The 19721-nt window shown below is 44.7% G+C and overlaps 1 protein-coding gene across 1 annotated transcript in view; it reads left to right on the top strand.

The window, feature by feature from the left end:
- GLUD1 (glutamate dehydrogenase 1) overlaps positions 1-6561 on the top strand; it is a gene marked incomplete at both ends in the record, with an annotated part of 29715 nt that extends 23154 nt beyond the window's left edge. Inside the window, 6 exons of the mRNA XM_082002051.1 lie at positions 641-778; positions 904-984; positions 1725-1848; positions 3328-3419; positions 5732-5794; positions 6442-6561. Of these exons, the coding sequence (XP_081858177.1) occupies positions 641-778; positions 904-984; positions 1725-1848; positions 3328-3419; positions 5732-5794; positions 6442-6561 (618 nt within the window). The remainder of the gene's footprint in view (positions 1-640; positions 779-903; positions 985-1724; positions 1849-3327; positions 3420-5731; positions 5795-6441) is intronic.
- Between the last annotated feature and the right edge of the window lie 13160 nt (positions 6562-19721).

Below are 19721 nucleotides of genomic sequence, written 5' to 3'. Positions count from 1 at the left end.
AAGCCTGTCTGGCAGTGTGACTTGAATATGTAGTTTATAATGAAAACTGGATATGGACTTTTTATTTCAGTTTTCAAGTGAAGCAGTTTTGAGGGGACTAAGGTGCTAAAATCCAATTTTCTACTTAGAGTTTTTAAGGGGCTTGTTTGATGTGTCATCTTTACACAGAGAGTATTTGAATGTCTTTATCACCCCTTTCTCAAAAGAGTAAAAGGATTCTGTCACTAAACAAAGACTATCACTGTAGTACTGAATTCTAAAATTTCTAAATCTTACATGATGCAACTTATACTGTGCATAGCAGAGCGGTGGATCATTTTAGTTGTTGGAAAGCTATTGCATTTGCCATGTATTTTAAGAGTTGAGACAGACTATTTTTTTTTCTTAATACTCCAGAGTCCGGATGGTTATTGGGGTCTTTGGCCAGAGAGCAGTTATGTCTCAAGCATAGGAACTTTGATTGTTAACCAAGCTTTGTAGCTTGCTTTTTATGCCTAATCCAAGTAAAGATAGGAATTACGTTATGTGCTGCTAATACTGTTGCTTCTCTCCTCTTTCTTTTTTGAAAGTTAGAAGAAGGGAAGGAAGTCATACAAGTACACACACACTAAAATCACCCTGGTTTGTTTCCTTCAAACAGCAACATGGGACAATCATGGGCTTCCCTAAAGCACAGACACTTGAGGGCAGTATTCTGGAAACAGACTGTGACATTCTCATCCCTGCTGCCAGCGAGAAGCAGTTGACTAAGGCCAACGCTCACAAAGTTAAAGCAAAAGTGAGTTAGAGAGTTCAAATGAAAATGAAAAATAGAGAAGGCCTGTTTAAATACTAATATTCAATAATTAGCATGGACAGAAACAAACATATACCTCTGAGTTACTCCACTGTGATTCCTTTCAGATTATTGCTGAAGGTGCCAATGGGCCTACGACTCCTGAAGCTGACAAAATCTTCTTGGAGCGGAATATCATGGTTATCCCTGTAAGGTTTTATTACGACCTTTGATTTTCATTACAAGGTTAATATTTCTGTGAATTGTAGCAAGATGTTATTTATTGAAGGTTTCTATTAATAGCCATTCATTCTCTTAAAGTGGTTTTTAACAACTGATGCCTAGGAGATGGGTGTCAATGTTGCTTAAGATTGGCAGTAATTATGTAAAGATCTCACTGCAACTTATAACTATAGTTATAAGATAACTATTACATGAAGGCTACGTTTTTGGAAGAGAGGACGACCCACAATTAGTTCTTAAATCTGTAGTTTTGCATTTTGGAGTGTTAGCTGACATTTGCTCAAGTAAATAGTCCACTAAGCAAAGGAAGAAGGCAAATACATTGGCCAATTTGTCTGCAAACATTCTGTCCCTGGGTGATGCTCTGACAGAACTGTGCATCTTCAGCCTTTACTCACAGAGATGGCCTAAGAATGCCCTAATTTTCTTGGTTAAAAACTTGTGCTAAAATAAAAAAAGTAGTAGGTCAAGCACACCTGAACTTCACATGTTCTAAAGTCAAGTCCTCTTTTAAATCAATTAAAGTAATTCCTGGACTGCAGAAGAGGCTACATGTTGTCACGTAAAGATAAAAACTGGATTGTCTTCTGTACTGCAGTTTAAACTTAAAACTTTGTACATAATACTTCGGCTTTCTTTTCCTTAATACAATAGTGCTGTCTTTATCACATGGTCACAATTCAAGACATTTACTATTTCTGTGCAGGATCTTTACCTGAACGCCGGTGGTGTAACAGTATCCTATTTTGAGTGGCTGAAAAACTTGAACCACGTCAGCTATGGCCGCTTGACTTTTAAATATGAAAGGGATTCAAACTACCACTTGCTCAGTAAGTGCTCAGTTCCACTTTCGCTCACTGTTTATTTAATACTTTGGACTAGCAAACACCAAATGTGGGAGAAATGAATACAGAACTGTTTTAAATTCACCTCAATTTCCCACAAGTCTGTTATTGCTGCATACTGAAGAGTAGGAAAGATTTGGTAGGTTAACTGACTTGCAACTCTAATGACTTAAGTTAAATGCATACTTTTTTAGTTAATTAATTTTAGTTAATTACATACTTTTAATTCATAAAAAGATACTTTCCTCGGTTTTGTGAAAATACTGAACTCAGACTACTTATGTAAAATATTTATTACTTCGTAATAAACATCTTTCAGCTGTACACTTGGTATTTAAGAAGTATTCAAAGTTTGAGTAACACTGTTCTGCACGTACAACAATAGAGGAATTCTATAAAGAGCAATAATATAATTGGTACAGGCGCTGTAAAAATCTGCTTACGGCCTGCAGCTCCACTAGGGTCATTCTGGGCTTCCCAGTTTCTGGGCCAGAATACCAATTACATGGAGAGAGAAAGCTTAACAGAGACGAACTGTAGGATATTGCTCTATTGTAAACAGTATTCTGTAGAAAACATCTGAGCACCTTGGGACATTGGACTTGACAAAACATACATCTGAATGTTTTTTTTAATATAACCTTTTCTCATAAATGATACCTTTTAAGGTGTTTCTAAAGTGGTTGAAGGTTATGGCAATTCTAATTTAAATCCCTTTCTTAACTTCAGTATTGTGACATCTGAAATACTCTGTGATGAAACACTGGCACAGGTTGCCCAGAGCACTGGTAGATGCCCTGTCCCTGGAAACATTCAAGGTCAGGTTGGACGGGGCTCGTGAGCAACCTGCTCTAGTTGAAGATGTCCCTGGTCATTGCAGGGGGGTTGGACTAGATGACCTTTAAAGGTCCCTTCCAACCCAAACTATTCTATGTGATTCTATGTTGTTTAGGAAATGTTACTACCTAAATTTTAAGAATTAAGATTAAATAAGTATCAATTCAAATTACCAAAGCACTCCTCACATCCTAAGGAAAAAACCTAAAATTCCACGTGGGCTTTTTTCTTAGCAAGTAGTGTGTATGCAAAGTGCAATAGGACGTAATTGATTGCTTTAATTTCAAGAAAAATTTTGTCTACTACTATCTATCAAGTTAGGAATGTTAATCCACGTTGCTCTATCAGTTTTATGAGGTTAGCAAAGTGGGATCAGTAAATCCACAGCTGCTTGCCATTTGACTGTGCTAGAACAATGTTACTACTAATATTGGAGGCATTCACCTATAAAAACATAAAAATCAACATCTTTCCCTTTTCTTAGAGAACAAAAATTACTCCCTTTGCACCCAGTCCCTGTAGTCTGCATTGCATGCCATTGAAGGCTGACAGTCCTGGCTCCTCTGATAGGGAGCACATTCCTTTCCTTGTCAGTTACCTTGCTTCTGCTTTTTTTTTCGTTTCTAGTGTCTGTCCAGGAAAGCTTGGAAAGAAAATTTGGGAAACATGGTGGAACTATTCCAGTTGTGCCTACAGCAGAATTTCAAGATAGGATATCGGTAAGTAGTTGCTGTTGGGTTTTTTTTACTGTTTCTATAACTGTATTCTGGTATTATAATTGCAATCTAAATTTTACCATTGTAGCTATCATGGAGGTTTTTGCCCTAAGCAAGGCATTAGTACATAGTTAGCCTGATGGCCAAACACATAAAGCAAGGAAATTATCTGAACTGCTGTAGGAATACTGGAAGTAAGCTATTTTTTCTTTCATTTTCTTGAGCCCTTGCAAAATACCTCCAATATTGTTAAAAACCTATGTTTTTAATACAGATGCATTTTGCATTTGTAACTAGTGTTAGATTGCATGTTGCTGTTCATATACTGGAGTTTTTCAGAGCAACAGGCCATGCCCATTGTTTAGACAAACCATGTGAGGTTCTTTTTACTGGGAAGGGGCAGGGAAATGAGTCTTTTTTGCAGGCCAGTAAGGAGAACTTAAAAATCTGTCTTTTTTCCTAATGCTTTTGTTTGTTATGAAATACTTGATATTTTTGCTGGCTAACCTGATAAGTACATAAATTCCGTAATTTCTTTGAACCCTAGCTATCAAAGTCTATGGAGCTTTTGTAGTGGGGAAATACTGCCTCAAACATTACCAGAATTTGTTTTGGAGATCTTATTGATGTAGTTTGCCGAGATTTCCAAACAACTTTCAAAAAGATCCCACACCACAGACAGTTTGATAGACCGTTTCTGTAACTCCAGGATAATATAGACAAGAGCTGGATGAAAAAACTGTAGAATGTTCCTCTAAGACTGAATTAATGGGCAAAGAAATGTCAGGTAAAATTCATTATTGTCTATTGTGTAGCAGTACGTGGTGGGGAAATTTTCATATAAAATGATGGGTTGTGAGCTCATCCATTTGCATTCAAATGAAAGATCTGGAGGTAATGACAAAATATAAGCTTAGAAATCCATAGCAATCAAAAAGCAAATCCGGCATTAGAAATTGTTCTGAAGGGAAAAGAGTAAGACTGACTAATGATGCCACAATGTAAATCCAGAGTGTGTCTACCTTCTGAATACTACATGCAGGTTAGGTCTCTGTATCTTAAAACATCGTAGATGTGGAAAAAGTTCAGACCAAGATCACAAGAATAATCAAATATACGGAAGCTACATGGAACAATGAACTAACCTAAGTACTATTGGCCTGAACTAGTCCTGAGGTGGAGACAGTAATCAATAGAATGAGTGGTGTGAAAATGGATGGGTAAGGATAGATTGTTCCCTGGAAGGAACGATGTAAGAGAACAAGATGTGTTCCAACAAAACCAGCGGAGTGAGGCGCAGAATGACGAACAGGGATGGTTCCTAGCACAGCAGACAGTTAAGATGTGCCACGCTCTGCCTAGGGATGTATAGAAGCTAAAAGGGTTGGTCAGTTTGGTTTTTTAAACATGGGTTCAGGAGGAGAAGGAACAAATCATTGGGGGAAAAACTCCAGTGAGTGGTGAAAAACGTTAAACCGTGCTTCCTCAAGAAGAAATCAGGGGAAGCACATGTAAACTTGGGCCACTGTGAGGTGACAGGAATAGACTTTAGCCTGATCCAGTATGAAGCTAACATTTTCGTAAATGTTAGGCTAAATGAATAGCATGGTAGATAGGTTCTGTGGCTTAAAGCAATCGCCGTGATCTCTTAAACACAAGCCATAGAAACTGGCCTAGTAATTTCTACATCCAGCCCAAATTGGTATTCGAAGGAAAGCATGTATTTTGTGAAGCCAGGTCTTAAATTATTAGTAAATTACAGCAGTCAGGATGATGGAATTGATGCTGATACTCAGTCATCCTAATTCAGGCTATCTTCAATTATTTATTGTTCTGTGTATTTAAACTTTAATGGGAACGAAGTTATTCTGGAGTTGCTCAGGGATAATAGTTGAGTATGTGAATTGTGGATCTATGCCCTTCCTAAAACCTGACTGGCTTCAAAACAATTGCAGGTAGCTTCTATAGGTTACTAACTCTTGGGAGCTTTTATGTTTTAACATTTACCGTGTGTTCTTGAAGGCTGAAAACAGTAGTTACAACATCAATATAAAAATGCTAGCATCATGCATCTAGAAGCTAGGCATATCAAAGACTTCAGTGCTTACATCTTAGGTTTTAGAATTGGATTGACCATAATTAGCGCTTGAAGTAATGCAGTAAAGGTGATTTAGATTCTTACACCAGTCATTAGAAGAAAATGAGCGAGCAAGCTTCCGTAATTATGGGAATCCAACATGTCATTGTCCCTAATACAGGACTAGTACCTTTTTGTGTTTTGGATTAAATGCTGATTTTATTCCCTGTTGTTCCAGGGTGCATCTGAGAAAGACATTGTCCACTCTGGGTTGGCTTATACAATGGAGCGTTCTGCCCGGGTAAGTATTGCATTAGTAAATATACTTACAGGAAAAAGAACTTACATGACTTTGTGACAGTTATTGAATGGGTTGTACAGAATTTCTTTGCAATTAAAGCAGTAGATAAACAGTTGATGATAATGGAAGGCACTGTGAGTATGAGGTATTTCTGCTCTGTGCCAGGATGGCGAACTTTAACAGGGTATAGTAAACATTAGAGCCTAATACATGAAATCAGGAAGTATTTTCTAGTGGAAGCTGTAGTAATTAGAAACTTTTTAGTTGTCGTCTTGTACCTGACTAATCTGGGACGCATACCTAAGAGTGCTTCCCTTTACCATCAGCAGTTTTATGTTAATCCCTCTATGCAGTATTTTTAATTAGTGGGGCAAAGACTACTTGAGGCATCTTGTCTCTATCTGTATCTGAGGTACATGTGGATCCAAGACCTGAAAAGGGGCACTGTAGTAATCTGGGAAAGATTTTCTTCCCTTTCAGATCTCACCTGTAAGGGGAAGCAAGAAATTTTAGAATTGATCCACAAGGGTCGGAGCTCTGATACCAAATCTAGCGGCTCTACTCCTAACTTGGATCCTCCAAGCAAACTCTATTGTAGTTCCTATAGGGAAACTTGCAGAAATCACAAATACCCTTTTCTGTTTCAGCAAATCATGCGTACTGCCATGAAGTACAACCTGGGTCTGGACCTGAGAACAGCTGCCTATGTCAATGCAATTGAGAAAGTCTTCAAAGTGTACAATGAGGCTGGTCTGACCTTTACATAAACAGGCCATTACCGCTCCTTACTGTATCCCATCCCTCTCGCCGTTAACGTACCCTCTTCTTGAGAAAGCTTATCACAGTTTACATGTAACCACAAAATTTTCTTTTCTTCTGACATTATAGTGGATTCTATTCTCAATTAGTTTCAGTCCAAACTAGTTTTTTTACAATAAAAATCCATGGACTAGGAAATTGTACACAAGTATGTATCTGAAGATAACAGTTCATCTGCACTTGTGGGGGCCATTCTGGGTATTTCGCCTACAAAACAAAATGGTACATTTTATGTATGAAAGAGTGGTCTTGCCACCTGAGCCACTTCTCAGACTTCAGATCAGATACTGTACTAGGTGAGCACTTAGCTCATTATTACTTCATGCACTTTTGTTAAATGATGTAATTTTGGCTTTGGCACTTTCAGTAAGGCCTTGTATGATCAATGCTGTGGCATTGTCAAAGGAAGAATGGGCCTCCAGCAGGGATTAACTTTGATAGGAGTCTAATTTTCATTTGTAGTAAAGCTTCAGGCCTGATTCTCTTTAGGCAGTGTTTTTTCTTTAACTGTGCTGCTGTTATAGGACTGCCTTTTATTGCTTGTTCAAGCTAGCTTGACTATCACCGTGATGTAGAGGTGACAGACTAATATTTTTATAAGCTGAAACTATCGAGCAACTCAAGTTATGTTTTTAACCAAGTATCTACATAACTATTCTGACTATAGGTTGTTTCCTTTTTTTAAAAAAGGGGTAGTCTGAATTTGGTAAGCAAACGTACTTAGGTTTTTTAGAATTCTTTTTCAGTCTTTTCCTTTCAGAGGCTTTCTGAAAACTAGATACTGCCTCAGTGAACAACTAAAGTGAAACTGAACCCAGAAATCATTGGCTAAACTACGGAGGAGCTACAATGCTGCTATAGACTTAATCCACTGTTTTAACACACACAGCCCCCCCCTCCATCGGGAGGTCTTGAAAGTTTTGAACATATTAGAGTACAATGAAATGGACCTCAACACAATATTGGATCAAGCACAGTTTCTAAAGTGTAAGGCTTTTGTCCAGTGGAGTCCCCTTGAAGTGCCAGATGTTATTTATGTAATGAATATGAATGTTTTTTTTAAAAGACAACTAGTCCCTCCCAGAAACTCATGCTTTTTTTCTAACTACTTTGTAACTGCATGACATAACCTGGAGAGAAGAGCAGTTATTAAAAAAAGTTGACCTTTCCAAACCTACTATGCTGGTGTATTACTGTTTTCTATTTCATTCAATAGCTTTCTGTAATTACAATCAGTCTGTGAATCTTCACAGCACACTTGTTTATTAATTACATGCCTTCTGATAAGGTACTGTCCCTGAGTTGTCCTACGAGGCTCACTAATACAGATCTCGGTCTCTTGAACTTGCCTGTCAACAAGACTTTTGAAGTTGGATGTATTAGGTAAGTCATTTCAGGTCTTTACTGCATCCTCTCAAATCTGTGTGAAGAACTATTCTAGTAGTTAGCATTGAGCGATAAACCTGTGTGATGCATTTAACTAGTGGCTACTCCATCATGTATGATGATACCCAGGGTTATAAAAGTACTTCCACTCACTTAAGTACATTGTATATCTATAATGGCATTTATTTTTTAAAAATGAGAATCCTTTGAGCATGAAAGAATTACTGTGGATTAAGGTGTGGATCTTTAAACACCAGATCTGTATCTTGGATCATACTTTTCAGTGCAGTTTTTCTGTAAACATTTTGGATAGTAAGATGAAACTAAGACTGTAACAATTTAACTGACAAATTGTAACCTACTTGCACCAAAACTCAGCTGCTAAAAACTCACAAATAAATATAGTTGTATTATTGAAAAGAGATAGTATCTTAAAAGCTGAGTTGTGTTATCTAGCAGAGTTGAAAGCAAAGCACAGTAGCAGTGAAGAGACTTGGCTAATTTACTGCTGTTCTCCCTCCCTTCCCCGATCATTTGCTCTCCAGCAAGTAAAGCACCTCTAATTTGGCTGCACAAACCTGAAAACTGGGACCCTTTCAGTGTTGGAGCATATAGAAAGCTGGCATAGACAGCTAACTGGGCTATCTTCTGCCTCCTACTCAGTTTGAAGGAAAAAAAGCCAGAAGCTGCACAATACCCGAATTCCCCAATTCATTAACATCTTATATTCTTCTACATGCACACATTAGCACTTTTCCCCAAACATCTTGAAAGAAAGTAGACCTACCACCAGGTATGACTTTACCAATCCCAGAGATGAGGCCTTCAGGTTGATGGGATTTCTCCTCAGCCAACTTGATTGCAATGGTCACCAACCTCTTGTTAACAGAGTCGGTGCCAGACGCCTGCGAGACATGAATCTGAGCATATCCAAAGGCTGGTGTAAGGAGAACTTAGGATACTTTCTATCAAAGAGCTGAGATTCCTAAGGAGATTGATGCTTGGAGTCTGACTTAAAATTATAGCACATCAGCCAATTTGCCCTTTGCTTGTAGCTAAAAGCAGGAACCAAACTATCAGTGAACCCAGACTTCTTGTGGTAGCCTGTTTGGAAATGGTCTTGTACATTAAGGCTACACTGGTGCCGAGCCTTACTGGGCTCAGTCCCAATGTGATCAGACAGTTAAGAAAAAAATAAAAACGCATGTTCCTTATTACATTTTGTAGCACATACCTCTCAAGACCTGGCAACAGCAGAGAGAAAAAAGTGGTAAAATTTACAGTTACTGTGAGTTAATGTGGTTTGAGAGGCTTGGGTGCAAAACAGCTCTAGCCTTTTCTTAGCCCCAGTTGAAGAAAGCAGTCACGTTCTGGGATGTAGGTTATAAGTGTAACTGTACCGGCTTTTTTTTTTACTGTCTGTTCAATTAGGTGTTAGGCCAAACTTCTCGGGGAATGCTCCTCTTCCTACATGTACATACCCATACACACAAGTTTTATCTTCCAGCTAACAATGTTGTCACTGCTTGTGCTCACATGCCACTAGACATTCACCACGAAACGTGGTAGGGAGACAGTCAGTACCTGAAGTTAGATTTAAGCACAGATTTCAGCCCGCTCTGAACCACGCTACCTAGAGCAAACCACATCCTTACCACAGCAGGTATTTGTAATATCTTATGCAGTATTAAATCCTGATTTACGTAGCTGGTTTGTGTTGAATAGTGGCTCAGTAAGTACTCTAAAGCTGCAGGTGAATTTCATAAGGATAACAACTACAATGTTTAGGGTTCCCTGCTGCCTGCAAATTACTAAACACAAAAATATCTCTATTATACAGAAGAGCAAGTAGAACAATCATTTTTCATCCCAGTAAAGAACTCAGACCTGCATCTGTTTTCATTGATTGCAACTGTCACCATCAGGAGGAAGTGTTGAAGCAATTGTAATTCTTGCTGTGATTTCAAGATGCCAAGTAAGTGACCTGTAAATTACTCTGTTAGTACCTGGTGAGTCCTGTAATATCAGATCCCTTACTCATTGCAGTAGCAAGACATTTCTTCCCTTCTCACTGTATGTTCATGTGCATGCAGGGTTTTGTGCTTTGGTTTTGTCTTTTTACAGCCCAGACTTGGTCAGTTCTTATTCTTCCAGCTCCTGCTTGACTACTGTCCATCTGTGTGTTTGACCGGAGCCCTGAAGTGTGGCAAACAACTCCTTTGCCATACTGCGTGCCGCATTACACATCAAGTGATGTGAAGTTGTACCAGTGATCCAGCTCAGGCAGTGTCAAGCAGTTCAGTGGTGAGGTAATGCTCTGCAATGCCTTGTTCTGCTGTTAGCATTAGTTTGAGTACCACAGTGCTCTTTTACAGTGGCTATGTATACCTTAAACACACTTGAGTCTTCATCAGCACAGTAGCTAATTGCAGTTTTATAGATGAGACCAGAAGTACAAGTACAGTCACAGATTACCTTGTAATGGCTGTTAGGGGCTCAGCTTTGTGCTACTTGCACACATGATCACAACTTGCACTCGGTGACAAAATGGGAGAGACCAAATCTCAAGTCCCTGGCTTTACATTGCACCCACTCTGAGCTGTCCCTTAGCTCATAAAAACAGACAGTGTTTGTCTGCATTAATAGCATAGCACAGCTTTAGCTGTCTGCCCTGTGAAGTAATCCAGTCTTTCAGAAATTGTAAATGTTTTTTTAAATATGTGTAACCAAAGGATTCCTAAGGAGTACACACAAGCCAGGTAGAGTACAAGTATTTTCTTTATTTAAAAGTACATGTCATAGAAACTTGTTTACAAAAACCTCAGCGGTGGTGCATTTTTGTCTTCATTGTCCAAAGCTTTTGCCCCACGAAGTTGCTTGATTTGCTACATTTTTTACAGCTTTTTCACCAGTTTCAGCAACTTTGTAGACTTCGTCAAGAGCTTTTAAAACAGAAAAACAAAGGTAACTGTAGCATCACTGCAATACCCTTCCCTTTCCCACCCAGTGTGGGCCAAGGCAGGGCTGGGGGACCTGTCTGGGATTTCACTGACATGCCATTACTGAGGTAAACAGTCACAACCGTACCTTTCTGACCAGCATCCTTGGCCTGTTCCACTACTTGCTGCACAGTCTGGCCCACCGTGTTAACTGGAATTGGGAGAGAAACAAGTGTAAATAAAGCAGTCTTTACCCTTCCCCTTAACTCAGTAGTCACATTTCAGAAGGGTTCACTCAATGTTTCAGGGCTAGAAGATGAAAAATGATTCTAGAAGTATGGGCACCCTCATCCAGTGGGAGAGAGATGCTATTAGGAAGCTGTCTGTACCCTGTGTTGTGTGTCTTCATATGGATGATGATTCTGGAAGTTACAATCTGTGTCACCTACAGTGTCAGGAAACAAACCCTGGTAGATAATCAGGTGCAATGAAACCTTCCTTTTACTGACCCTGGCTAGGATTTGCCAAGAGCAGGCTTGGGCAGTTTGGTTGGTAAAGATTCTCTCACCAACTGCAGAAAGCTTGATGCCTGGTACCTGGAAGCAGCATGCTGTGGGGCAGCACAAAGTTTATTGTACAGTCTAATACTTCTCCTGTAGCTAGAGAAAACTGTATTCTGTAAGAGACCAGACTAGTTTTTATTAAGGGCATGGAAATGTTCAACAGAGGAGACTTATCGAGACATGAAGAACAAGAGAAGGTGCTGTCTTAAAGTGGAGGAACTGCAGCCTACAAAATAGTGATAAATATTTGGGTGATCAGCCTCCAATAGCTATGATCAGGGAAGTCTTGCTGACAAGGGTCAAATAAAAGTTGAGGGCAAACGGCCTTCAGCTGAACCTGTATTTGTTTTATTCCCCTGGCTCCAAATACTACCTATCAAAACCCCACCACCACCACATTGATGTGTTCTGCACAACAGAAGGGAGGGGGGCCTGACAGAGCAAGCCAGGTTCCTGGTGGACTTTGTATGAGGGAGAAGCGCAGAGGTGAAGAAGGACATTTAAGTGGACTAGGAGTGTCTAAAACTTCAAAGTTCTTCAAGCTTGGATTGAATGGCTCTTCAACAGTAGTTATTTCACTAAGTGTCTTGTAAAAACCAGCGGCCTATTTCACCTTGCGTTTATAGGACACTTTTTAATGCTTTAAAGACATGCTAGTTACCATCACGCATCATCTTTGGCTGCAGTTTCCTAACTGGTGAATGATGTAGGTGGCTCATAAGGTCACAGCTGAGTTCATGGCCCTTTTCAGGAACCATAGGTAGGTGCTAATTTTAGGTACTTGCAAAGCCCAGTTGTGCCACTCTGCATTCGGCAGTGGCTCATGGGCCTGCACCTTCAGGGCACATGCAGGCACAACAGAAGTAGTTCAGAGGTGAGGTAATGAGTAGTTGTACAGCCACCAGTTGGACAGTCTTGTTCTAGTCAAAAACTGGCATAAAACCCCCCTTTGTTTTCATTTAAAGGAGGATTTGGAGGGTACCTCTATTTATAATACTCCCAGGAGTGGGTGCAGTACTGACACTGATGTGACACACGTTCGGCATCATGTGCTGCATATTTACTGCCCATCATCAAGGTACAGGCTGATGGCACAGAAGTGGCCAAAGTCAGGCCAGTGCCTGGGAGCTCCAGTTGTTGTTCCAGGATCCAACTCTAGCTGGAAGGGCTGTGCTGTGGCACAGGACTTGCTGGGAAGAGGTGTGGGGTTCAGGCAAAAGGCTTCAGACTGCCGGTGGCTGAAGAACTAGTTCAGCCTCAAGTGATTGGGACAGAAGGGGAAGGACTGCTGCTGCTATTTAAAAGCGTTGCTCTTGGAGTTTGTTGACTCCTAAACACTTAGTTCAATCAGATGAACACTGAGATTACTACTCAGCTCCTTCAAGGTGACAAATACCACTTGTAAAACATCCATATTAGTCTTCTAGCATAGAAAGCCATGGATAATGTTTCCACAACATTAAAAAAAAACACATTAGGAACATCAAAAAGCCTCCAGAAATATGCATTTGTTGCATGTTGACTGCTGTACATCAAAAGGAAAATGAAGAAATCTTCACTTGGAAATAAAAATGGATTGTTACCCTCCAATTTCCCACATCCTGGTGTTCCTCTTTCACGCTTCAGCATAAAAATAGTTGATTTAAGAATTAACTTTGGAAAAGGGGGGAATGGGTCTGGGATTAGGCATCTTTGATCTTCTGAACAAACTGAACCAAGGATAGAGGGTAAAATAGTAGCAGGCTTTCCACCTGCTTCACTGGGCACATAACCTGCAAGTAGTATTTCTACTGCATTTGAAGTCACGGACAAATGTCTGGTTTCAAGAGTTTACCAAAATGTCATGTGAAGAAATACGAAACGGTCTCCACTACTCATATTATACTAGGCAGAAACATTTCAGGAATCGCCCGAGTCCAGATCTCTGTTGGTGTTAAAGCTTCACTAGCAATGGCTCATCTAAGTGGTATGTTGTTTGCGTTTGGGGCCAATTCAGCAAGCCTCTCTGCAGGGGTAAACTTGACTCGGGTGCCTGAGCCCCTGTGACCGCGGTCGGTGGGGTGAGCGGCTGCCATACAGGCAGGGCGGGAGCACTGACAGCAGAGGGGAGCTGACTTAACTGCAACGTGTTTGTACAGCACCGAGCAGATCAAAGTCTTCAGGAAAACTAATCCACTACACTATTATAAAACTTGTATTTATCATGGCTGTTCATGTTAGGAAATAGAGCCCTATATAAGCAGCCTTGCCTCCACTCTGGGCTTTCCACTGGCCCCTTCTCTCTTCAGTGCATCATCTAGAGACCCACGCATTGAAAGCCAGAGCGGAAGAAGTTGTGGGAAACCAGCAGTTAATACCGGTCCTTCATTTACTATAGTGTTAGAGGGTTTGCGGGCTCCAGGACGTGCTGACCGCACCCTCGAGGACAGTGGCTCTAGAGTTCATGCCTAGGAGACAGGTTTGCTCCCAGCTGCAGGGTGGGAGCAGGGCAGATACTTTAACACCCGAGGCACAGGGGGAGGGAAAGCAGCAATTTGTATTTACCTGCCGCCTGTGCAGCACTTTCAGCTTGTTGCGTGGCTTCCTCAGCAAGCTTCTTCCCAATCCCGAACATGGCTGCGCTCGGTCCTCTCTTCCCGCAGAGGAGGGGTGAGTGAATCCCTGAATTCGGTTCTGTTACAATGTTTGGCAAAGTGCAGCTTTTTATAGACAAGCAGGACTCCTCCCAGTAGTTACAGGGCAAATGCAAACTGGAACAGGGAAAAGCCATGAGCCCTTGGCAGGTGATTAATATATGAGGCATAAAAGGGTGAAGAGACATTAGTGTTTATTATGTTTTCCTCCCCAGAGAGAGGGCGTGGATTAATCGGCAGAAGTTTTCCATAGCCCAGGAATGAAAACTTTGTTTGTCCATATTGAGGAGCTGGTAAACAGCACGCATGCCACAGCTGTCCCGACCAAAGGCTCCCGAGCCGGTGCCGCGGGGGGAGATGCAGGCAGGCACAGCCCATCGTGAACGGGGCAGAAAAACATTGCGTCACAAAACGCACAGCTGAAGAATTGCTTAAATCAACTTTGGCATTTCAAAACCTTACATAGAAAAGTATCCCGTTTCAGATGATTCTCGCCCACATTTTTTTTGTCCCCGGTGGCACTTAAAATCCATGGCTATAAAAAGAAATGGGAGGAGCTAACCCTGCTTTTTAAAGTATCTGATGAAATCTTTGTTGTGTTAGACGAAGCTAATAATTTTGTGGTATGTCATAATTAATATGTTAACCCTTTATTTCCAATGCCTGGCTCAGGAGAGCAAAGAGAGAAAGTTTGTGTCCTTCCCCTCCGTCCCCACAGCAAACACTCGCAGGACGTGGCGCAGCCTCCTGGGCCTTGGGCACCAGGCAAGGGCCGGCGGGCTGCAGCCCCGCAGCCTCTGCCTGCCCTTACCAGGCTGGGACGTGGCAGCGGGCGCAGTGCCGCGGGAGGCGGGCTGCCAGGCTCACGGTCCCCACGCCACCCGGGCTCCTCTCGCAGGACACCTATGTGCCAGCCAGCCAGGAGCTGCTCTCGCCCCAAATGGCCAGGCTTCTCTTTCTCTGGGATCACCTGCTTTCTGGCAGAACTGCTTTCTACCCTTTCATGCTGCAGACAGGAGCTTTCACGCTTGTTGATCAAATAATTGTTGCTGAAAAGGGAGAAAAAAGTGTAACCTACCTCAGAACAAGGGGTTTATTCATCAGACTGATCCCCTGCCTACAGCTAACGCCACAGCGGGCTCTAGGAATACCTCTCTTGATCCCAGGCATGTCACTGCACAAACAATAGTTCCTCTGCGGTGTCCCTTCCAGCACTGCAGCGAAAGTTCTGTTTTCTTCCAACCATTGCAGTTTCTTACTGACTACAAAGTCCCACTTTACGTCAATTAAATAGGATGTGGAGGGTTTTCTGGGAGTGGGGAGGGGCTTCTCTGCATGATTTTATCTTCTGACAGCATGGAAGGGATTACCCACCATATCTGAAAGTAAATTTTACCAGAATATGCTCACAAAAACCAGAAGGAAAGTGACGATTTTGGTTTTAAATTAACATCTTCCTTGATGTCAAGTCAAGGGGTGTTGACAAAGTTCAGAACAGACCTATGGCACAGAAAAAACTGAAATATTTCAGATAACTCAGAGCAGCTTTTGACACATGGAAATTCATTGCATGGCAGCAGAGTGGTAAAACGCGCCCATTGCTCCCGTACCCTCCTCAGTTACCCATGGCTGGCCTTGCTTGCAGGAGACAGCAGTTTCCTAGTCCTGCTCGGCTGCTGCTCCAGGTACTGACAGGGAGAGATGCACGAAGACAGCGAGGCTCAGACTCAGCAGTAGGCTCGTGTATTTGGCGAGGTGACTGTTTACACTACACTGTAAAGAGGCACTAGAAATACCCCTCCTTGTCCTTGCAAAGTGAACGACGGTTCCTTCTCTCCCACCTCTAGTACTGCAAATACAACTCTGTGTTTAAAAGCCACATCATCACTAGCTCACGAGCAACTTCTACGAGAGCAGATCGGTACAGCACCAGCACTGATGCTTTGACTTCACAATGAACGTGGGTGTAGAAATAAAGTTACAGAAACAAACCTAAGGATATTACACCGACGCGCTGCAGGTATGTATTGAATTGCAACACTCCCTACAGAGGGGTGAAGGTGTTGCTTGCCTCACAGGAGTAAAAACACACAGCATGAAAACACACCACAGTTTTCAAATATAAAAAGGACCTATTTTCTGTTACCACATACAGACCGAAACCACAGAAGACCAGAGAAGAGGTTAGGTCTCTGCCGGCACCAGGAGGTTCATCACGCACACATTTGAACTGCCATTTGGTCGCACTCGGTGCCACAGCTTTTGCCATCCGTCACCCAAGCAGCACACCTCTCGGTAGCTGCATTTCCGAACGTCACAGAAGCGCAGGCGCTGCAGGCGCGTAGCGCGGTGCCCTTCCATAGCGCCAGCTGCCCCTCCGCCGCTTCTCCTCTCCTCGGCCACCCCCGGCGCAGTGACGCGTGCCGGTGAGCTCTGCCTGTTCGCGCGCCCGGCCCTCAGCTCCCGATGCCTCCGCAGGCCTCGCCTCTGCGCGCTGCCATGCGCCCCGCGCCTCGCTCCCCTCCCCGAGCGGCTAAGGCACGCAGGGCCGCTCAGCGCGAGCGGTGCCAGAGCTGCTTGCAGAAACGGGCGTTAAAGCTGCCAAGGCACAAGCACGTACGTGTCCCAAGCTCAGCCACTGGCCAGCACGGGCGAACACGCAGGTCCAGAGCAGAGACAAAACCCGGCATCCTCTGCCGTGAGCGCAGGCCACGGGCCGCTCCTGCCAAATGCCGCTGCCCACCCCGACCACCGGGAGCTACCTCAGCCTCTCCCATGGGGCCGCGTCCCACCGCCACGCGGCCACGGCACCAGGCGAGCAGAAAGCACAACGCTGGGGGCAAAGCCACAGCGACTGCATCACAGCGACCGCGCCGCCACGCCACTGACGTGCTTCCTCCCACAAAGCACAGAGCTGCCTCGCACTCCTACCTGCCCGCCATGTCTGCAGCTGGGGGCTCCTCAGCTCAGCTTTCTAACTGCCCCCCCAGCCCCTTTATAGCCTCCCCGGCCCCCGCCCCAGCCCCGGCCCCGCCACAGCTGGGCAACCCCAGCCCAGGTGCGGGCAGGTTTTGGGGAAGGGCTCCTCCGCCTGGGCCCAGCCCCACCTGCAGCAGGGTCCTTATTTCCCAAACCTTGCAGGGTTTCAAGTGAAGGGGCAACCTACGCAACTGGTAAGAGATGAGTTTAAAAGCATGAAAGGAAGGTCACCTTTGTCCCGTGGGCAGCAAGCCCCAGCAAACCTGCTGCTGCCATGGGCTCTGGGAGCAGACAGTGCTGTCAGCTCCAAAAAGGAGCTGGACATCATCACGGACAATAGGTGCAGTCATAACTGGAGACTCCAGGGAGCGGCCGGGATATACCCTCCAACACTGTTAATCCAGCAGTGGTGGTTGCCTGGGAGTATGAGGGGAGCGGTGCAGCAGGCTTGCCGAGGCTCCCCCAGTCACCTGCCCTATCGCCGCCATTTGCTGCTGCTCTTTGGGAAGGAGGGAGGCTGAGGGGGATCGTCTGACATGTTTTCATGGCATAACACAAGCAAAGGACGCAGCCTTCACGGCAGCTTCACCCCCAGCACATACCAGTGGCATATGGAGAATAGCGTCCAACGCAGCAACAGCTTGTTCGTCTTTAGGTTCCTTGGACTTACGTCTAGAAAGGCGAGTTTCTGTCTGCAGACGTGCTGCTCTCATGGCGGGCAGTTTCTCCACAGCACCCTCACGCGCACCGAGCTGTTCCCGCACGGGCCCCGGCACCGCCGTGGCCGCGGCTTCCCCCGGCACCCGCAGCCTCCCAGAGCGGCCGCGCACGAGCCACCTGTGCCCTGCCTCTGTCCCGTCGCTCAGCCCCGGGCCCCCAGCCGCGCCGTGCCCGGCGGGCCCCGGGCACCAGCCCCCAGCCCCCGGAGGGCTCTGGGGCCAGGGCCGTGGGATGTGCCCCAGGGGCGAGCGAGAACCTGCTGAACCGCAGAGACAGGGACCTGGGAGAAGAAGTAAAAAGCCGGAGGGTTAAGTCCTAAAGGACGAAGGAGGCTGTACTTCCTAAAGGGTTAGACACGGGAAAAGAAAGCAGCTAAAGCAACCAGGTGTGAGAACGGGACCTGGGGGAAACTGAGGCAGGGTGAGTTGATGCTGGCAGGCCCTGGGGGGCTGCTCACCCCAAATCCAACAGAAGAGCAGTAAGAAGGGCTTTCTTTACTGAGGGCTGGTTAATGTTTACCACAGCATGCCTCTCTGCACAAGCAGCAAGTCAACCTGCTGCGCACAGCGATTGTGCTCTCTGCTATCTAGCTTTTACATGCTCTGCTCTCCCAGCTTTTAAAACTAACCACGAGGGCTAGAAATGCTCAAAGGGCACTCCCGGTTGCCTGGTCTAGGTCTGGGAGTTGCAAAGGAAGGAATAAAAAAATAATATGTGAACTGTACTAAATGGAAAGAAGTGGCAACCTATAAAATGGGATTGTTTGCATGGAATTCCTGGTAATTTCCTATCTGAAGGCAAAAGGGAAACGACACAAGCATCACGTCTGTGTGTGTGTGTGCATGTGTACCGCCGGGGTACCGGCAGCGGCTGAGGGTCCAACACAAAGCCAGGGAAGCATTTGTTAAGGCAGGGCTTATGAGCAAAATGAAAATGGCTCATGCAAGTCTCTTTGGAGGCTGTTGGCCTCGGTGGCACGGGGCTGCAGAGCCCAGCCTGGCCCGGAGCCCGGCAGTGCTGGGCAGGGTCACGGGCTGGGCACCCCGCCATGCCCGGGGCTGGAAACTGCACAGGAACCTGGTAAAGAGCATCGGAGTGGGGGAGAGGCGTCGGGGATTTACAAAAAAAGTCACCTTTGCATTTTGCCGGATGACGGGAAACTGTGGCCACAAGCACAGGTTTCAGAAAGCTCAGATCCTTGATAACCCACAGACCGTGGGAACAAATCAAATCAAAGCATGCACCTGATTTTCCTGGGCAAAGGAAGGAGCTGAAGGTGGATTTTGCGCAGTCTGGTAAAAGCTGTGCCCCCTGAGCCCCTGCCCTGCTGAGCTGCAAAGGGGAGATGGGGCGGTTGCTTGTCCCCCCAGCCGCCCCGGGGAGGTCTCTGGGGCGTTGGAGTGGGGCACGGGGCAGGCAGTGCTCATGCTGGGCAGCCCGGCCAGGCTGGCACATGAATCCCCTTTGCTCAGCATTTCCTGGCTCAGGCAGCTGCGGGCACACCCAGAAGGAAACTTTAGGGGATTTGAGAGCTCAGGTGTTGGATAACTTCACCTGTGTCTAGGGCTGATGGCACATGAGCTGGTAGGAACCTTCAGGTGGGATGGGAAGGCTCAGTCCTGGGTTGGGACACGGCTCCCTGTGCGATGCACGAGGGAGAGACAGCTCTAAATACTTTAAGGCCAAAGAGCACTGTGAATAAGGCAGTGACCTTATTTGTGGAGCAAAGCTCTAAAGTTTAGACCTAGAAACATTTGCCAGCAAGTGACTCAGACTCACGGGTGCCTGTGGCACAGCATCCGCCCTCGGGACCAAAGAGATGTGGAATACTCTCATCAGGCTCCTGGGATGGGAGCTGAAGTAGCAAGGGCGTCCCTGTGCTGGGGAC

The sequence above is a fragment of the Phaethon aethereus genome (assembly GCF_964289735.1).
Source record: "Phaethon aethereus genome assembly, chromosome: 7".
Classification (NCBI taxonomy): Eukaryota; Metazoa; Chordata; class Aves; order Phaethontiformes; family Phaethontidae; genus Phaethon; species Phaethon aethereus.
This window is presented reverse-complemented; position numbering and strand designations above follow the sequence as displayed.